The 19,511-nt window shown below is 49.4% G+C and overlaps 1 protein-coding gene across 2 annotated transcripts in view; it reads right to left on the reverse strand.

Moving 5' to 3' along the window:
* Positions 1-19,511, reverse strand: part of PCNX3 (pecanex 3) — a 1,956,057-nt gene that overhangs the window by 847,544 nt on the left and 1,089,002 nt on the right. For both annotated transcript variants that reach the window (XM_069644841.1, XM_069644840.1), the window contains one exon: positions 17,924-18,016. In XM_069644841.1, coding sequence (XP_069500942.1) covers positions 17,924-18,016 — 93 coding nt within the window. The remainder of the gene's footprint in view (positions 1-17,923; positions 18,017-19,511) is intronic.

Here is a 19,511-nt window from a genome sequence, read left to right on the forward strand (position 1 = left end):
TTCTTAGGGATGCTGAGCGCTGCTCTGAGAGCGTTGTTTTGCAGCGTCTGTATTTTGTTGATAACCTGTTTGCTAGCTCCTACGTAGAGGGCATCACAGTAGTCCAGTTTTGATAATATAAGGGCTCTGGCTAATGTAATGCAGCTCTGGGTGGATAAAAAAGGTTTGGCTGCTCTTATGAGCTTACATGTGTAGGCCGTGGAGGAAGCCATGGAGCTAACCTGTTTATGGAAAGAGAGGGAGGAGTCAATGTATATTCCTAGGGTTTTCACTTCCTTGGCTACATTAATTAGGTTCCCGTCTATTATGAAGCTGGTGTAATTGTGGTCCAGTTTGGCTAGGTTAGCAGTGGATCCAAGTATGATGAGTTCAGTCTTGTCATCATTCAGGCATAGACTGTGTGATGCCATCCATGCCTGGATGATGAGGTACACCCTGTTCTCCAAGGCCAAATCATGGTTGTAATCTCCCGTCAACGGGATGAGGATCTGGGTATCATCAGCATAATTAGTGTAGGTGATACCCAGACCATCTAGATCATCAAACAGGGGCTTTGTGAACACGTTGTACAGTGTAGGTGAGACGCATGAACCCTGGGGTACTCCGCATGTAATGGGGATGGGGTCTGCAGCCGCTGTGGTAGAGAAGACACGCATGGATCTGTTGCTGAGGAAAGACTCGATCCAGCCGATAGCTTCTTGGGAGAAGTGGGCCGCAGAGTCGAGGTGATTGCATAGGATTTTGTGATCGACCAGGTCAAATGCTGCATATAGGTCTAGGAGGAGCAATAGGGCAGTTTTCCCATTGTCTCTCAGAGTGTCAATTTGAGCCTACAAGTCGATAAGGGCTGTTTCTGTCCCGTGTTGGGGTCTGAAGCCTGATTGCCAAATACCGAGTAGATGGTTTGATTTGAGGAATTTTTTAATTTGTTGGTAGGCTGTCTTGTCTAAAACCTTGAGCAGAAAGGGGACGGTGGTAATGGGTCTGTAATTGGTGGGAATGGACGGGTCAAAAGAGGGTTTTTTGAAAAGGGGGAGGACCCAGGACTCTTTGAGGTTGCTGGGGACGGTGCCTGAGGAGAAGGAAGCGTTGATAAGTCTTGTGTTGTTCTTGCGGAAAATGGTCCATCCTTCTGTTAGGCGCCCCACACCTGGCGATCTAGAATGGGTCTGTATCATCTTTGTCTCTGTGTCGAGATAGGTAAAGGGTTTTGCTGCCCGCTCTCAAAGAGCCTTGGTGTGCACTGACTGGCACGACCCGCAATCCTGCTCATCTTTTTCCCCTTGTAGACAGTATAGGCACATGTTCTGGGGGGACCCGACAGCACATTTGAATCCAGAGGCCTTCTAGCGATCCGGTAGGCCACGAAACAAGAACATTAAATACTTGGAATGAAGCAGAGTTCCTGAATTTAGTGTGCGGAAAAAAGGAACTAAGGTCATGACCGCAGCACCTCTATATACTGGCCTAGACATGTCCAGAGCGGGGGGATTAGAGGCATTGGGCAGAGCCCAGGCTGAACTGTGCTGTGATCCCTGGCGGCGGAAAGGTTTCCAAAGAGGAGCTGCGCTGGGAGACATATCAGAAGGTAAGGAATCGGTGGGAGAAAGGAATCCATTAGAAATAGGATTTCTGACTTAACTCTTGTCCAAACTTTGTTTTACTGTTGTTAGGGTCGTTTGTGAACCAACCTCTGTTAAGGAAGCTACAAACACTACCCTGAATGGGAGGCTAACACTTCTGACAAGGGAAGACCCACCTCTATTAGTATGGGTAACATGGTCAGAGTGTCAAGGCATAACTCTCAGATAGAGGTAGCAGGTTGACACAAAGTTACAAATAGTCCACACACTTGTCTCTAGAAAATACATCACACAGAAATACTGAAAAATGTATCCTTTAATAAAGTCACACAAATAAAACTATCAGCTAAAATAAGTAGATGGGTAATAGTACGCAGTATTAAAAGTTACCATGCAAATTATAAAAACAGTTATGTGTACAAAGGACTCTCATAACCCCAGTGTCTATAAGTGGACCCAGAAGACATCAAATCAAAAGGGAGGTGGGAGGGTGTGATGCCGGAAATGCATCTGAGGGACAGGGCCTCTGAATCCTTGTCCTTTTTCTGTTTTTACCGTGTGTTCTGTCATGTTTTCTGCCCAGGAGTCCATGAGGGACTCCTGGCAGTGCAGCTCTCTTTTGATTTGGTGAACAGACCCATGGGATACCCTTATGGCACCCATGGGTAGGGGTACAACCCTGTGCCCCTAGTGTATGTTTTTGGGCACCTGTGGGTGGCCCACAGAGCAGGGTATGGGCTGGTGGCAGCTCCATGCTGAATTTGACAGGTGCTCTGGGTGTCCTCCATTTTGGGATACCCAGGCCCTGCCATTGGAATCAGTTGATTCCTGATAGGAAACAAGATGGCCCCTGTGGCCTCTTGCTTTCTATTGCCTGTTATCTTGTTTTTCCCAAAGTCCTGGGAAGCCCTGACTCTGTCCCTTCCCCCTGACTGGCTGTTGGGTGGAAGTTCCATATATGGTGTTGTTGTGAAGGCCCAGCTAGACTGACTGGAGCCTTCCCAGTGACTGTATGTTGTGGGTACCTCCTGTGGGTGGGACCTGGGTGAATGGAGTGTGTGACCAATATACACTCCTTGTTGTGGTTGTCTGGTTTCTGGCATGAGAGACAAAGACTGAGACAGCCCTGCCCGAAACTGGCCTGAATGCAGTGTGTAGTGTTGAATGGCTGGGTACTTGTCCCAATCCACATTCCTTGTTGTGAGTGTCTGAAAGGGAGGAGTGTGGCCTGAATGCACTGTGTGCCTGATTGGCTGACTGACTGCATGAATGCCCTTCTGTGTGATTGGCTGCTGTGTGTGTGCCAGCAGTGTGGATGAGAGACAGAATAGTATATCTGGGGACCTCTCACCACTGGAAATTGTTCAGAAGCATTCAGAAGCTGAGTCTCCACTCAAGAGTAACTGGATTTGCTGATCCTCGACGTCCAGCTGGAAGAAGAAGACTTGCTGTGGCATTTGCTTCGACGGAACTGAAGGTTGTCGAAATCGTCGAGGACTGACCCGAGAGAGGACCTGGTAAGGCGCCCTCTTCCCGTGCTCCGAGGGACCATCGAGCACCGCTGAATCTTCGCCGAAGCGCCCTGGAAGTCAGACCCTCGAAAGGCTGCCGACCCGAGACGGGACCGCCGAGGAGATCGAAGTGAAGCACCCGGACATCGACGCTGTCGAAGTCCATTGCCGTCGACCAGGGTTCGCAGGTCTGTGTAACCGCTGGAGGCCCGTCGAAGTTGTGTTGCCCAGCCGTGGGAACCACTTGACGCCGTGCCGCCGACGACCGGAGCCGTCCGCTCCTTGCCTAAGAACATTTGAATCGAAGGACTCCCTCGACCGCATCGTCGACCGCTTATCCTGCCGGAGAAAGTCGAGGACGACCAACGCGCCGAGGAGAAATCCGCCGGTGGGTTTCCCGCCACCTCACGATCCCAAAGACTCGAGCGACTCGACGCCCTTGCTGGGCTCCCGTCTCTACAATCTTTGCGGTCCAGAACTATTGTCATCGAGGTGCCCCGCACACCTCCGCCGTGCAGGACGCCGACGCCCCGACGCCGACGAGCACCGCTCGGACGAAGCTGCCGCCTCTTCGACATCGTTCTACCTCGTTCGTCGACGGACGTTCGACGCCCCGTGCCTCCCGCTTGAAAGGGAAGGCATTCAAGAAGGGCCGTCGATTCCCCGTCGCCGAACCCCGAGGTCTTCGACGTTTCTCGACGCCTCTCGACGATCCGTGACTCCTGCTTTAAAGGGGGTCATTCAAGAAGGATCTGTCGACGCCTCTTCGAAGAACTCGACTCCACCAGGTACATTGGGTGGGTAAAAACATTGTAGGAGAGAATAAGACTGTTGAACAATATATGGACTGGGCTTGTGTTATATCTCTTTATTTTACAGGTTGCCCAGGTGGGGGGATCTCCACACAGAACTGTGTCCAGTAGCAAGGGCCAGTCTTCTGCCTATTGTTTCAACCCTCTGGTATCTCTCCTCTCTCTATTGCTGGTTTCCTTCTTATTGATCCGCGTGCCATTGCTACAGTATTGTGAATGCACTGTTATGAGGTCTAATATTAGTGGTACCACTTTAGAATTGTAGATATTTATCATTATTGGTTTTCCTGAGCACAAAGTGCGTTGTTGTGATAAGTGTACATAACCCTTGAATATTAATTATATAAAGACTGTGTTTTCAGTAATACAGTGTGTGGACATTCCTTTGTGGGGGCTTGGGGATACACTGTACTTAAGAACCAGCCTGCATCACCTCCTGAGAAGCTAGGCCTTGATTGCTCGCCCATCGCTACCGTATTAGAGAATCTTGGCTGGGGTCCTCTGTGCCTCCCCTCTACCATATAGAGAGCAGAAGTACAGACCCCCCCACCGGTCTTCTTTACAAAGCTGGTGGCAGCGGTGGGATGCTTATGGTTTTAAGACTCAGTGTATAACCGTGCCACTTACAAAATATCCGCACTTTATTAGATTAAGGTTTGGGTGTGTACCAAATAACTGCATTACAGGCAATGGAGCCCATTGCAAATGGTAAATTGACTCGGATGAGCTTAGAGGCTCTCCAGAGTGCTTGTGAAGCCAGGGAGTTGGACTTTGTGGATAAGTCTAGGGCTGAGCTGATAGCTGCCCTGGTGGACTACCAGACTGATGGTGAAACCCTTGATGAAGGGGGGGATGCAACCAGTGAGGACTCTGCCCCTGGGGTTGTCGCTGAATCTGTTTCTGGGAATGCCACCATTCCTGCTGCCTCTGTTCCAAACCCCAGCAATTCCATGGAACTTGAGTTATTGAGGATGAAGTTAGCCTTTGAATATCGCAAGTTGGAAATAGAAGCTGAGCTTAAGAAAGAGGAGCTGGCACAGCAAGTGGAACTCAAGAATAGGGATCTTGAACTCAGAAATAAGGACCTTGAACTCAAAAGCCAGGACACTGAATGTCAGAGAATCCAGCTAGAGAAAGCTAGAGTGGAGACTTCAGCTAGATCCAGTGAGAGTGTCAGGTCCCCAGCCACCAAGTTTATGAAAGATTTGGTTGGTGTGTTTGTGGAGGGTTCAGATATCCTCCAATGGATTGAAGCGTTTGAAATGGCTTGTGCAATTCATGATGTAGATAAAAGAGATTGGGCTAAGTGTTTGTTAAGCAGAGTGCCTCAAACTGGATATGACTGTATTCTGAAGCTGAGTGTGGAAGAAAGGGGTCAGTATGAGTGTATGAAGTCTGCTTTGATTGCCAAGTTTGGCAAGACACCTGCCCAATACCTTAAAAGGTTCAGGGAATTTAAGAAAAGAGAGAATGTGTCTTGGGTTGACTGGGTGAGTACTGCGCACATGAACATGATGGGGTGGATTGATGGATACAAGGTGAAAACTTTTGTTGAGTTGTCCCACCTCTTGTTTTTTGAGCATTTTTCTGAAGCCTGTTCACCAGAGCTGCGTCAGTATGTGGCTGACCAGAACATTTTGGACCCCTTTAAGCTGGCTAGGTTGGCTGACAAGTGGGTCTCCCACCGGGTGTCCCCTAAGGACTCCAGTGGGAAGGACAAGGACAAAGAAGAGGGGGCCTCTCAGAAAGCTGAGGAGTCCCAAAAGCAGTCACAGTCGGGTAAACCAAAACCTTCCTCTCCTAAGACCCAAAAATCTAGTGGGGATAAGTCCTCTGTGGGTGGGAATAAGAGTAGTGGTCCACCTGCTGCAAAGCAGGCTCCCAGTGGTTCCAGTACCGTACCCCGCACTCCTGGCACTTGTTGGGATTGTGGGGCTCTGGATCACAAAAGGGGTGACCCCAAGTGTAAAGGTAAGGCACTTGGAGTACAGGCTGTCAGCCTGACCTACCCTTACCCCGTGTCTGAGGTGGAGGCCACTGTCCTCCCCTCCTCTACAGGAATCACATTTGGTGCTCCAGTAGAGATTTCCTTAGTGTCCCTTGGGGCCTGGGACCAGTACGCAGAAGTACTGGCGACTATCCCACAGAACACCCGTAGATTTTTGAGAAGTGTCCTCTTGAATGGCCAGCCTTCTACTGGTTTGAGAGACACTGGGGCAAGCATGACAGTGGTGGACAGGACCCTGCTCAAGCCAGAGGACTATGAAGGTGCTCCTCTGCAAACCACCAGGTTAGCTGGTGGGCCTCCCAAATTATCGCCTGTAGCCCTAGTCACACTCATGATTGGAGACAAGACAGCAAAGCTTCCTGTCCTGGTTCAGGACAATGTCCCTGCTAACATTCTGTTAGGAAATGATCTAGTAGAGTTGGGGTTGATCTCGGATGGTCTTCCCATGACTGCTGCTGCAGTCACTAGGTCACAGGTGACACCGGGTCTGGCTGTGAGTCAGGTATCCGAGCCAAAGGCGAGGCCTAAGGCAAGAAGAAGGAAGACCAAGAAGGCCACCTCTGTGGAGGGAACACCTTCTCTTCCTGCTGTTCCGACAGCACCCAATGGGATCCATGCTCCGGACGGGCTGGGTCCAGCGGAAAACCCAAACTCAACTCCTGTGGGAGAAGAGACAGAAGACTCTCCTGTGGGAGAGGTTCTCAACCCGGAGGATCATCCCGACCTTCAATGCTTGTTAGCTGAAGGGGGACCCTCCCGGGCAGACTTCTGTAAGGGACAGAGAGAGTGCCACTCTCTCGAGGGCCTGAGGAAACAGGCCCTGTCCCAGGCACAAGGTGAAGTGCCTAGGACATTCAAGATTTATTGGGAGGGTGAGCTCCTTGTTAGTGAGCCCACTAAGCCCGAACCTGGTGCCCACAAGAGGTTGGTGGTACCCCAGGTTTACAGGCCCTTCCTACTGCAGTTGGCGCATGAGGTGCCCTTGGCTGGTCATCTTGGGACCAAGAAGACTAAGCAGAGGCTCTCTGCCCATTTCTACTGGCCACGGATGGGAGTAGAGGTGGAGTCCCACTGCAGGACCTGCCCAACTTGTCAGTTGTCTGGCAAGACTGGAGGCAGGGTCATTGCCCCACTGCAGCCATTACCAGTGGTTGGCACCCCATTTGAGAGGGTGGGCATCGACATCGTCGGTCCCCTTGACCCTCCCACTTCAGGTGGACATCGGTTCATCCTGGTCTTGGTAGATCATGCCACCAGGTACCCTGAGGCAATACCCCTTCGGACTGTTACTGCCAAGGTGGTTGCCAGGGCTCTCCTGGGCATTTTCACCCGTGTTGGATTCCCCAAGGAGGTTGTCTCTGACCGAGGATCCAACTTCATGTCTAGTTACATGAAAACCATGTGGAAAGAGTGCGGGGTAACCTACAAGTTCTCCACCTCTTACCACCCCCAGACCAATGGTCTGGTTGAGAGATTTAACAAAACTCTCAAGGGCATGCTAGGTGCTTTGGAAGAGCCCCTAAGGAGGAAATGGGATCTCCTCCTGCCATGCCTGCTGTTTGCTTACAGAGAGGTACCTCAAGAGGGTGTTGGTTTCAGCCCCTTTGAGTTACTCTTTGGACATCCCGTGAGGGGGCCCCTCGCCTTGATCCGAGAAGGCTTGGAAGCCACCCCTCCAGGTCCCGCCAAGCAAGTGGGGGACTATGTGTTAGGCCTCAGGCGGAGGATGACACAAATGATGGGTCAGGCAACAGCAAATCTCAAGGCCAGCCAGGAATTGAATAAGTACTGGCATGACCTGAAAGCTTCGCAAGTGGATTGGACTCCGGGACAGGAAATCCTTGTGATGGAGCCTACCAAGCCTAGAGCTTTGGCAGACAAGTGGACTGGACCCTTCAGGATCATCTCCAAGATGGGCGAAGTCAATTATCTGGTGGACATGGGAGCCTCTGGGGTAGCCCCCCAGGTATTCCATGTCAACAGGCTCAAGCCTTTCCACAGGCGAGCAGAGGTCTCATGTCTCTTGCTAGCTTCAGGACAAGAAGAGGATGAGAGTGAGCCCCTTCCTGATTTGCTGCATAGCAACCCTCAGGATGGCTCAGTGGAGGGAGTACAACTCTCTCCCGATTTGACAACAGAGCAGCAGAGGGCCTGCCGGGCTTTGCTCCAGCAGTATGCCCCTCTGTTTTCACTGACACCGGGCCTTACACCGTGGTGTAAGCACGAAATTGACACTGGTGACAGTGTGCCTGTCAAAAGCAGGAGCTATCGTATGTCAGATACCGTCAAAAACCACATCCAGGCTGAGGTCGCCAAGATGTTGGATCTGGGTGTTATTGAACCCTCCACCAGTCCCTGGTCCAGTCCAGTGGTCCTTGTCCCCAAGGCAAGTTCCCCGGCGGGTACCAAGGATTGGAGGTTCTGTGTGGACTACCGAGGAGTCAATGCCGTCACCAAAACTGACGCGCACCCATTGCCCAGGGCTGATGAGCTCGTGGACACTATAGGTGCTGCCAAATTTGTGAGCACCTTTGACCTTACCTCAGGCTATTGGCAAATAGCTCTGACGGACCATGCCAAGGAAAAGACGGCATTCTCCACACCTGAGGGACTCTACCAGTTTAGGGTCATGCCCTTTGGGTTGAAGAATGCCCCTGCCACCTTCCAGAGATTGGTCAACCATGCGCTCAGTGGGCTGGAAGCCTTTTGTGTGGCTTACTTAGACGACATTGCCGTCTACAGTTCCACCTGGGAAGAGCATTTGACACATCTGGATAAGGTGTTGCAGGCCTTGAAAAGGGCTAACCTCACTATCAAGGCCACCAAGTGCCAGATAGCTCAGGGGAAAGTTACCTATCTTGGTCATGAGGTAGGAGGGGGTCAAATCCAGCCTCTTTCCAGTAAAGTACAGGACGTACAGAACTGGGAGACTCCCACTACTCAAACCCAGGTGAGAGCCTTTTTGGGCCTCACTGGGTACTATCGCAATTTCATGGCAGACTATGGAACCATAGCTGCACCCCTGACAGCTCTAACTTCGCCCAAACAGCCTAGGAAGGTTAATTGGACTGAAGACTGTCAGAGGGCCTTTGATGGCTTGAAAGAAAGTCTGTGTAGGGCACCTGTGTTGAGTGCGCCTGACTACAGCCGACCCTTTATCGTCCAGACGGATGCCTGCGACACCGGAATTGGAGCTGTCTTGTCCCAGTTAGATGACAAAGGGAGAGAACATCCTATCATATTCATCAGTAGACAACTCAAGGGTAGAGAACTTAGGTGGGCTACTGTTGAAAAGGAATGTTTTAGTATAGTTTGGAGCCTTAGGCGTTTTAGGCCCTACCTTACGGGGTCCACCTTCAAGGTCCAAACAGATCATAAGCCCCTGAAGTGGCTTATGCAGATGAAGGGTGAGAATCCGAAATTGCTCAGGTGGTCGATTAGCCTACAAGGGCTAGACTTCACCATAGAGCACAGACCAGGGAAGAGTCACGATAATGCAGATGGCCTTTCCAGAAGGTATGTTGACCGTCTGGATGAGGGTGTCTATCCCGTGGGAGATTAGGCACCCTCCACCTCAGTCTGGGGGGGGCGACTGTGATGCCGGAAATGCATCTGAGGGACAGGGCCTCTGAATCCTTGTCCTTTTTCTGTTTTTACCGTGTGTTCTGTCATGTTTTCTGCCCAGGAGTCCATGAGGGACTCCTGGCAGTGCAGCTCTCTTTTGATTTGGTGAACAGACCCATGGGATACCCTTATGGCACCCATGGGTAGGGGTACAACCCTGTGCCCCTAGTGTATGTTTTTGGGCACCTGTGGGTGGCCCACAGAGCAGGGTATGGGCTGGTGGCAGCTCCATGCTGAATTTGACAGGTGCTCTGGGTGTCCTCCATTTTGGGATACCCAGGCCCTGCCATTGGAATCAGTTGATTCCTGATAGGAAACAAGATGGCCCCTGTGGCCTCTTGCTTTCTATTGCCTGTTATCTTGTTTTTCCCAAAGTCCTGGGAAGCCCTGACTCTGTCCCTTCCCCCTGACTGGCTGTTGGGTGGAAGTTCCATATATGGTGTTGTTGTGAAGGCCCAGCTAGACTGACTGGAGCCTTCCCAGTGACTGTATGTTGTGGGTACCTCCTGTGGGTGGGACCTGGGTGAATGGAGTGTGTGACCAATATACACTCCTTGTTGTGGTTGTCTGGTTTCTGGCATGAGAGACAAAGACTGAGACAGCCCTGCCCGAAACTGGCCTGAATGCAGTGTGTAGTGTTGAATGGCTGGGTACTTGTCCCAATCCACATTCCTTGTTGTGAGTGTCTGAAAGGGAGGAGTGTGGCCTGAATGCACTGTGTGCCTGATTGGCTGACTGACTGCATGAATGCCCTTCTGTGTGATTGGCTGCTGTGTGTGTGCCAGCAGTGTGGATGAGAGACAGAATAGTATATCTGGGGACCTCTCACCACTGGAAATTGTTCAGAAGCATTCAGAAGCTGAGTCTCCACTCAAGAGTAACTGGATTTGCTGATCCTCGACGTCCAGCTGGAAGAAGAAGACTTGCTGTGGCATTTGCTTCGACGGAACTGAAGGTTGTCGAAATCGTCGAGGACTGACCCGAGAGAGGACCTGGTAAGGCGCCCTCTTCCCGTGCTCCGAGGGACCATCGAGCACCGCTGAATCTTCGCCGAAGCGCCCTGGAAGTCAGACCCTCGAAAGGCTGCCGACCCGAGACGGGACCGCCGAGGAGATCGAAGTGAAGCACCCGGACATCGACGCTGTCGAAGTCCATTGCCGTCGACCAGGGTTCGCAGGTCTGTGTAACCGCTGGAGGCCCGTCGAAGTTGTGTTGCCCAGCCGTGGGAACCACTTGACGCCGTGCCGCCGACGACCGGAGCCGTCCGCTCCTTGCCTAAGAACATTTGAATCGAAGGACTCCCTCGACCGCATCGTCGACCGCTTATCCTGCCGGAGAAAGTCGAGGACGACCAACGCGCCGAGGAGAAATCCGCCGGTGGGTTTCCCGCCACCTCACGATCCCAAAGACTCGAGCGACTCGACGCCCTTGCTGGGCTCCCGTCTCTACAATCTTTGCGGTCCAGAACTATTGTCATCGAGGTGCCCCGCACACCTCCGCCGTGCAGGACGCCGACGCCCCGACGCCGACGAGCACCGCTCGGACGAAGCTGCCGCCTCTTCGACATCGTTCTACCTCGTTCGTCGACGGACGTTCGACGCCCCGTGCCTCCCGCTTGAAAGGGAAGGCATTCAAGAAGGGCCGTCGATTCCCCGTCGCCGAACCCCGAGGTCTTCGACGTTTCTCGACGCCTCTCGACGATCCGTGACTCCTGCTTTAAAGGGGGTCATTCAAGAAGGATCTGTCGACGCCTCTTCGAAGAACTCGACTCCACCAGGTACATTGGGTGGGTAAAAACATTGTAGGAGAGAATAAGACTGTTGAACAATATATGGACTGGGCTTGTGTTATATCTCTTTATTTTACAGGTTGCCCAGGTGGGGGGATCTCCACACAGAACTGTGTCCAGTAGCAAGGGCCAGTCTTCTGCCTATTGTTTCAACCCTCTGGTATCTCTCCTCTCTCTATTGCTGGTTTCCTTCTTATTGATCCGCGTGCCATTGCTACAGTATTGTGAATGCACTGTTATGAGGTCTAATATTAGTGGTACCACTTTAGAATTGTAGATATTTATCATTATTGGTTTTCCTGAGCACAAAGTGCGTTGTTGTGATAAGTGTACATAACCCTTGAATATTAATTATATAAAGACTGTGTTTTCAGTAATACAGTGTGTGGACATTCCTTTGTGGGGGCTTGGGGATACACTGTACTTAAGAACCAGCCTGCATCACCTCCTGAGAAGCTAGGCCTTGATTGCTCGCCCATCGCTACCGTATTAGAGAATCTTGGCTGGGGTCCTCTGTGCCTCCCCTCTACCATATAGAGAGCAGAAGTACAGACCCCCCCACCGGTCTTCTTTACAGAGGGCCAGTGAACCCTAAAACCTAACAAGCAAGTAAGTCCCTTATGGATATGTTAAACTTAGTACAGTGTCCTAAAGACTGAATCCAACCCCAGTATTTGTGGAAAGACTCAGACCTGGTGGGTCAGTACTTAAGACACACTGTGGTTGTCAGGACTGACTCTCTGAGATTGTGACAAACACTCTTCCAGATCCCCCTCCTCCTCACCTGAATCTTTGAATGATGATTTCTGTCTTTGACCTTTCTTCTTCTGAGGCTTTCTTCGTGAGAAGATGTATGGCCGTCCTCGGGTGGAAGGCACCCTGAAGCCCTGGAGAGACAGGGCTTTGTGTGCTCACCTGGAGGAGCAAGAGGCTGCTGGAGCAGTGCCTCACAACCGAGATGAGCTGGAGGCTCATCTGCAACAAAGGTATGCCCCCTGGCTCCCCGTGTACCTTCTGCTGAGAGCATATTCATTTTTTGAAAAATCGCCTGAAAACGCATGATAATACACCTCATGTGGATCCGTGTGCCTGTATTTATTTACTGGCTCCATCACAGCAGAAAACGCTGTCTTTATTGCATTATATGAGGCCACCATTGCAATCCACGAGGCTGACCCAATCAAAGATGGCCGCCGCCCCTTCCTACTGAAAGCTGCCTGGCTTTGTCTGCCTGGAGGTCCTGCAGTTTGCCCTGATTGGCCATTTACCCTTCTTTTGGGCCAATCCCTCGCCGGAAGGCGAGCGCCGGCCCACCCACTAAGGAACCACCCCAACAAGGAACAGCTCCTGTCTTGAGCCTGTCCTGAGCCGCATGGGCCGAGGGCCCTGCCGCGCTGCCCCATCAGCCCAAGGCTCCTACACTCGACCCCCGGTAAGCAATGTGAACTCTTTCATGCGAACTCCCAGCCTGCTTGTTAAACTCACCTAGTGTAAATCTGCCCACCGCAAACTCATTCTGCGCTCCTAATGCCTTCCCTATGCATCGCTGCACTTGCCTATTAACTATTAGGTTCCGGATGCCTAGCGTTAGACCAGACTCTGCCCTTAGCGGCCCAGTGTTGCATGTGTTAGGTCATTTATTGAATGCCCACACTGCCTGTGTTAGTCACTTATTTGCCCACACTGCCTGTGTTAGTCATTTATTTGCCCACACTGCTTTTTTGCCTCTACCCTTAACTTCCCATGATGGCCACTTTAAGAGGCGCCACCCTGACTATGGCAACGCTCCTCCCGTTACTCCACAATGTTGCACCTCAGAACAGTACCAGTACAACCACTCCACTCTACTCTACTCAGCCCTCCTATCCCCGATAGAATGGATCAACAGATTCGCTCGTCCTCCCACACCCTTCACACCATGCCCTACACCCCTCAGAAACACACAACTAGGCTCTCGCCTCTCTCTACCCACTACCACCATTCTGAATACAGCTCCATCCATCATGCAGAGAAACGCTAGACTTAGCTCTGCACCACCCTTAGTCACAAATCCATCAGAACAAACACCAACCTGACACCGCGTAGCGACTCCATAATGAGCCAAAACCCCACAACACCTCATACACCGCCACTTACGAAAATCAACCCTACTCCCATACCCATTAAAGACGCTCTCATCAACGCCCGCTCCTTGGTAGCCCACGACACTGATGTTGCAGACATCATCTCTGCTAATCACCTCGACTTTATCGCTATCACGGAGACGTGGCTCCACCTGTGGCCCTGGCCCTACTCTTTCCTTAGCCATCCCTGAGAATGACAACATCTTCCGTGCCGACAGAAAAAACGGAATAGGAGGTGGTGTGACAATTATTGCGAAATCTAAGCTCAACATCAGAGAAGCAACCAACACTACCTTACCCTCAGCTGAACTCCTGTTTATCAAACTTCCACTATCGGACACCCAAACCATCCTCCTTCACATTATATACAGACCTCCAGGCGCCCTATCAACCTTTGAAGAGGATATCTCTCTTCTACTCACCACGAACACCAAACCTAAATCACAAATCATGATGGGTGATTTCAACTTGGGACTCAATGACCCCAACGGCAATCACGCCGCCTCCCTTAATGACACCATCACCCACTTGGGCCTCACCCAACACATTAACAAACCGACTTACACTAAAGGAAGATCCTTAGACTGGCTAGCAGATGCCAACTGCAATCTATCCTGACATACATCACACCCTGTGCTTGGACAGACCATCACCTCATCACCTTCTCTCTACCTGGGACTACACCCTCTATGACTCCACCTCCCAGGATGTCTCAAATAATCTCCAGAAACAACCGTATCACCACTAAGGAAAACCTTAGACCATTTCTCATGCCCATCTCTAAAGTCAACCTTCCCACTCAGAATGACAACCCGTCCACTCTGGTAGATCTCTACAACAATACATTGGAACTAGCACTCAACCAGATAGCTCCACCCAAACAATGTAAAGCCAAACCTACTGCCCACACTAACAAATGGTTCTCAGCAGAACTAAAAGATCTCCATAACCCTAAAAGAGCTGCGGAAACCAGATGGAGAAAAGCTCCTTCTCCACCCACTAAAGACAACCTCACTACAGCTGCCTCTACCTATAAATCTATCATCTTAAACGCCAAAAAAGAGATTTATAACACAGGAATACACAACGCCAAATCTGGCACAAAAGAATTATTCTCCATACTAAGAGAACTTGAATCGCACCTGCCACTCTCAGAGGATTGCACTAAGGACAAGGCATGGTGCAATAATATCCAACTTGCTCTCTGTAACAAAATTGCCTTGCTTCAAGCAAAGATAGAAGCCAAAAAAGCCAACTTGGTCACCAAAGATATCCCCTCAATAGCAAAATTGACCACACCACTCCCAACTGCCCCACTTTCCATTTCGCCTCAGTCACTGAAGAAGAAGTAGTTAAGATAAATCGCTAGCCTTAAACCATCCAATTGTAAAGGTGACTTATGTCCCGCCTCTGTCATCAAAGATGGAGCTAAAGATCTAGCTCCCCTCATCACTTCACTGATCAATTCTTCCTTCAAGAACTCAGTCCCTAATAACCTCAAAGAAGCGTGGGTCCTCCCCCTCCTCAAAAAGCCCAATCTAGACCCTAACACCCCAACGAATTACAGACCCATAACCACGGTCCCTTTCCTCCTCAAAATACTAGACAGAGTCGCCTACCTCCAAATACAACAACATTTGGAAGTCAATAACCTCTTAGGCCTGCGACAATCCGGCTTTAGACCCAGGCACGGGACCGAAACTGCCCTTCTGGATCTAAAAATCCAAATGGATGAAGCCAAAGAGAAGGGCAACTTGGCCATCCTGCTCCTGTTGGATCTCTCTGCGGCCTTCAACCTGGTTGACCACCAGATCCTTACAAAACACCTTTCCTCGGCTGCCGCATTCTCACAGAATGCCACCAATTGGATTCAGTCATTTCTGTCTGACAGATCTACTAGGGTCTTCGCCCCCTTCAGCGGCTGCTGACCCTATCCCAATCCAATGCGGAGTTCCCCAAGGTTCCTGCATCTCCCCCACACTTTACAACATCTTCACGAAGCTTCTCTTCTACCGTCTTGACGAACTGGGTGTCAGCTACACTAATTATGCAGACGACACCCAAGTCCTCATCACACTCACTGGCTGCTACGAAGAAGATGTTGCAAAGCTTAACGAAATTTACCTAGCAATCCAAGCCTGGATGGCCACACACAGTCTCTGCCTTAATGACGATAAGACGGAACTGCTCATCGTAGGCTCCCAGGCCCACCTCAATAAATTAGATTCTAGGTACAAATCCTTCACCATTGATGGCAATATCATAAAAGTCTCCAAAGAGGTGAAAACATTAGGCGTGTACCTCGACTCCACCCTATCGTTGAAAAAACAAATAAATGCCACCATCTCATCTACCACATATACCAACAAACTTATCAATGCCTGTAGACCTTTTCTATCATCTTCCAGCTGCCTCACCTTATCCAGAGCATTGATTTTGTCTAAATTAGACTATTGTAACACACTCTTCCTAGGTACTACCTCCAAAAATCTAGACAGACTCCAGATCCTCCAAAACAATGCCTTAAGATGTGCTCTTAACCTCCCGTGCAAGGCACACATCTCCACGGCTAGCAAAGATGTCCACTGGCTCCCAATACGAGACAGAATCAAGCTAAGAACTCTTGTCATTACACACAAGTGACTCTCACTGACTGCCCCGCGATACCTATCCGACAAATTCGCTAGACACAGCACTTCTAGACCCACCAGAACTCCCTACTTGCACCAACTCAAGGTCCCTAAATTCAACCTAAAACAGCAGGAGGTTCCAGTTTCCCGGTTCTTGCAGCTCAATGTTGGAACACCCTCCCTCTTGCAATCAGATCGGAAGCATCCTTTTGGCCATTCAGAGCCATGGTGAAATCATGGCTCTCTGCCTAAACATGGTGCTACTTAGTCACGCACCCTAGGTCTTAACTACACCGTGAAACGGATCACCATGTAACCCGATCCGCTATTTTCTATTGTATTCTTTGCTTATTTTATACTTCACCATTTGTCTGCACAATTGAATGTATGTACTTTTCCTGCTGTGCGCAACGATATGATTATGCGCCCAGCTACCCGAGGGTTCGGTTGCGCTCTATAAATAAATTAACTAAACTAAACAGGGGAACAAGGGACCCCTCCTGAGAACGCCAGTGAGAGGAAAAAAAGCAGAAGCTAAAAAAAAACTCTTGTAGCTGGTTTGAACTGTAGAAGGAAGGTACCAACTTCGATGTCTGTTGTGGGCGCTGTCAGGCAAAGTTCCCTGTTTCAGCATAGGGAAGGAGACGGATGGAAAATCCAAGAAGTGTTCTTGTTGTTGACAGTCCTCTGAAAATGAGGAAGACGCCACTGTTGCGGAAGGAAAGCCGGAACAGTCAAGCTGGGTACCGCTCCGAGAGAAGCACCGTAAAAAGGGGAAAGCAAGGAGGGAGGCAGAAGGTACAAAAGAAAGAAAAAGGTAAGCAAAGTAGCGAAAGGCTAGAAACAAAAAAGGAAAGGGGAACACAGGCAGAATCCCGTGAGGAAAGAAAATAGAAAAGTAAGAAATGGCCAGAGAGGCAGGGTAACGAGAAAAGGTACGAGGGAGTAGAAGCAAGCGGTGAAAAAATGAAAGCAGGGAGGAGCCAACCGAAGCCGGCTCCTAAATGGGAACGAGCAAGCTGCGGGAACCACGGAAGGCAAAGGGCATGCAAGAAGGGGAAAAAGGACGCAAGAGGAGCAGGAGCGAAACCCGCAACGCAGGGCAAGACAAAAGGCACAAAAGGTGAGCGTTAGTACCCGAAGCGAAAATCGATGGGTTGCAACGCGCCGGTAGGAAAAAAGGGGCGTGGTTAAATATGGAACCACAACAAAAGGGACATAAAGACTAGAATGGGAAACAGGAAGAACAAGAAAAGAATGGAACATTCTAATGGTGGTGAAGCCGCCAGTTACTCCATAAACGCCACAAAGGCAGGCGCGAAGAGCGCATGACAGTGGTACATGGGAGAAAAAAGGCAAACACAATTTTACCAAGAAGAAATATAAATACAAAAATAACTCTGGCCTATAAGAGGAATCCACAATCATTAGGACTCATTAGCTACCCCCAGAGCATAATATTAAAAATAATGCATATTCAGCCCTGATAATACATCAACACATTCAGTGGTAAAACACAATTTTAAATCAATGCCTTTAAAGAATTATTGAAACATTTTAGCAACAGTTACCCTGTCTATATGGTTCAGGGAAAAATAACACAGTCACTAAGTTTAGTGACAATGTTAAACATGTAGTCCCAATGTAGAATATGACTTTCGGTGCCAGGCTACACTACAACCCTTGCTGAATAGCTTGCGCTGGAGGATAGCTATCTGGATAAGTAATATGTGGAAGGATGCAATCCATTAGAAATTAAATTCGAACCCAACAGTGACAGAATAGACCGACCACCTCAACCCAGGCGTTGGAATTAGCTATTCACAGGCTCCAGAGGACTTACCTTCAGAGCAATGAAGACAGTGCTGGCACTTATGGCAAATGTGATCACGGCCACCACAAAGCACATGACCAGATCAGAGTGCAGGATCTCTCGCTGGAAAGAAAAAAGTGCAGCATGAGTCAATGTGATTTAAGGGCCTGCACTAATGTCTACTAACAGTCAGCTATTTACAACCATGTTAATTAAGGCCAATCTCCCTATTCATACATACAACATTTACAAATCATTTTCCACAATTTATCTATATTTATTTACATATTATTTCTTAGGTGCCAAATGCTGCACGTAGGCTGCCTTAAGACTCCTGCAAGCACTGGAGAGAGGAGCAGAAAGGGAAACAGATTGTTAAATTAATACAGATGATAATTACATGTTTTTATTAAATTATTAGGCCCTCATTCTTCAATATGCAGGTTTCTGTGCTTTTTTACATACATCTGCATAGTCTCTGGAATGAGGGAGGCCCACCTGCTGCATGCAGTGTCCTCGAATAATCAGAAATTACTTATTTTCTAAGACTATTGTGAATGCTACGTCAGACTCTATCCTGCTATAGCTATTAGCTACTTATTGATGCTACGCTATTATACATACACTGTCTTCCTGAGGCGCTATTTGCCTCATTATGATGTGCTCCTTTCGCAATACTATTTAATGCATCTGTAATACTATGTAATACCACAAAATTGATCTGATACTGTGTTTCCTATTGTCTGATGCACTTGCTTTTGATCGCTTCATGAATGCTATTTGGGAACAAGGCTCACCTATGGCTCCTAATGTACACTACTATCCCATTACATAAGTTAGCTTCGAACCAGGCTCACCTCCCTGACTGTGCTACCATTTCACTTTATTAGCGCATTCGGTAACTGTCCACAACAGGGGTCGCCATTGTGTTTCCCATTATCACACGGCCCATCCGCATCTACCGACGGCAACATTGTGCATCAACTGCTGCCGCTGATGCCTAGCACTCTTGCACCTATAATACGCCCGACCACTAGACCTTTGTTGCAAGCAGCTTACTTACTTTGAGCCCACATGAGGGTTGCCATTCTCACTATGGCCTCCATCTTACCTTTGCTCAACCCCAGTTCACCCACTAAACACCCTCCCTTCTTCGCTCCAAGTCAACTGCCTAAACCTAAACCGGTAGATTTAGAGAGTAGTTATTGCCCCCTGACCCGTAGCCAATGGTGACTACGCTATACTACAACACCCACTCCGAACATTCCTTGTTTTACCCTGTGTAGAACTCTGCTCTCGCACCAACACAAATTACACACAACACTGCAAGTCACCATTGATCAAATGTACATCATTCAATACAGACCTCACTACGAAAAACAACACTTTGCCTCCACAGGAATCTAAATCTATCTGTCCAACACTTCCTTTTGTCCATTGAGGCATCTCACATCAAAGGAGCCCTCATTAATGCCAGGTTTGTAATTGCTCATGCATTAAATATAGCAGACCTCATCCATTCCAATAATCTAGACTTCCTAGCAGTCACAGAAACGTGGCTTCATCCAGCCGTAGGACCGTCCCTTAAGCTAGCACTACCTGATAATTATACAATCAT

This window comes from Ambystoma mexicanum, chromosome 2p, assembly GCF_040938575.1.
Source record: "Ambystoma mexicanum isolate Mex_15411 chromosome 2p, UKY_AmexF1_1, whole genome shotgun sequence".
Lineage (NCBI taxonomy): Eukaryota > Metazoa > Chordata > Amphibia > Caudata > Ambystomatidae > Ambystoma > Ambystoma mexicanum.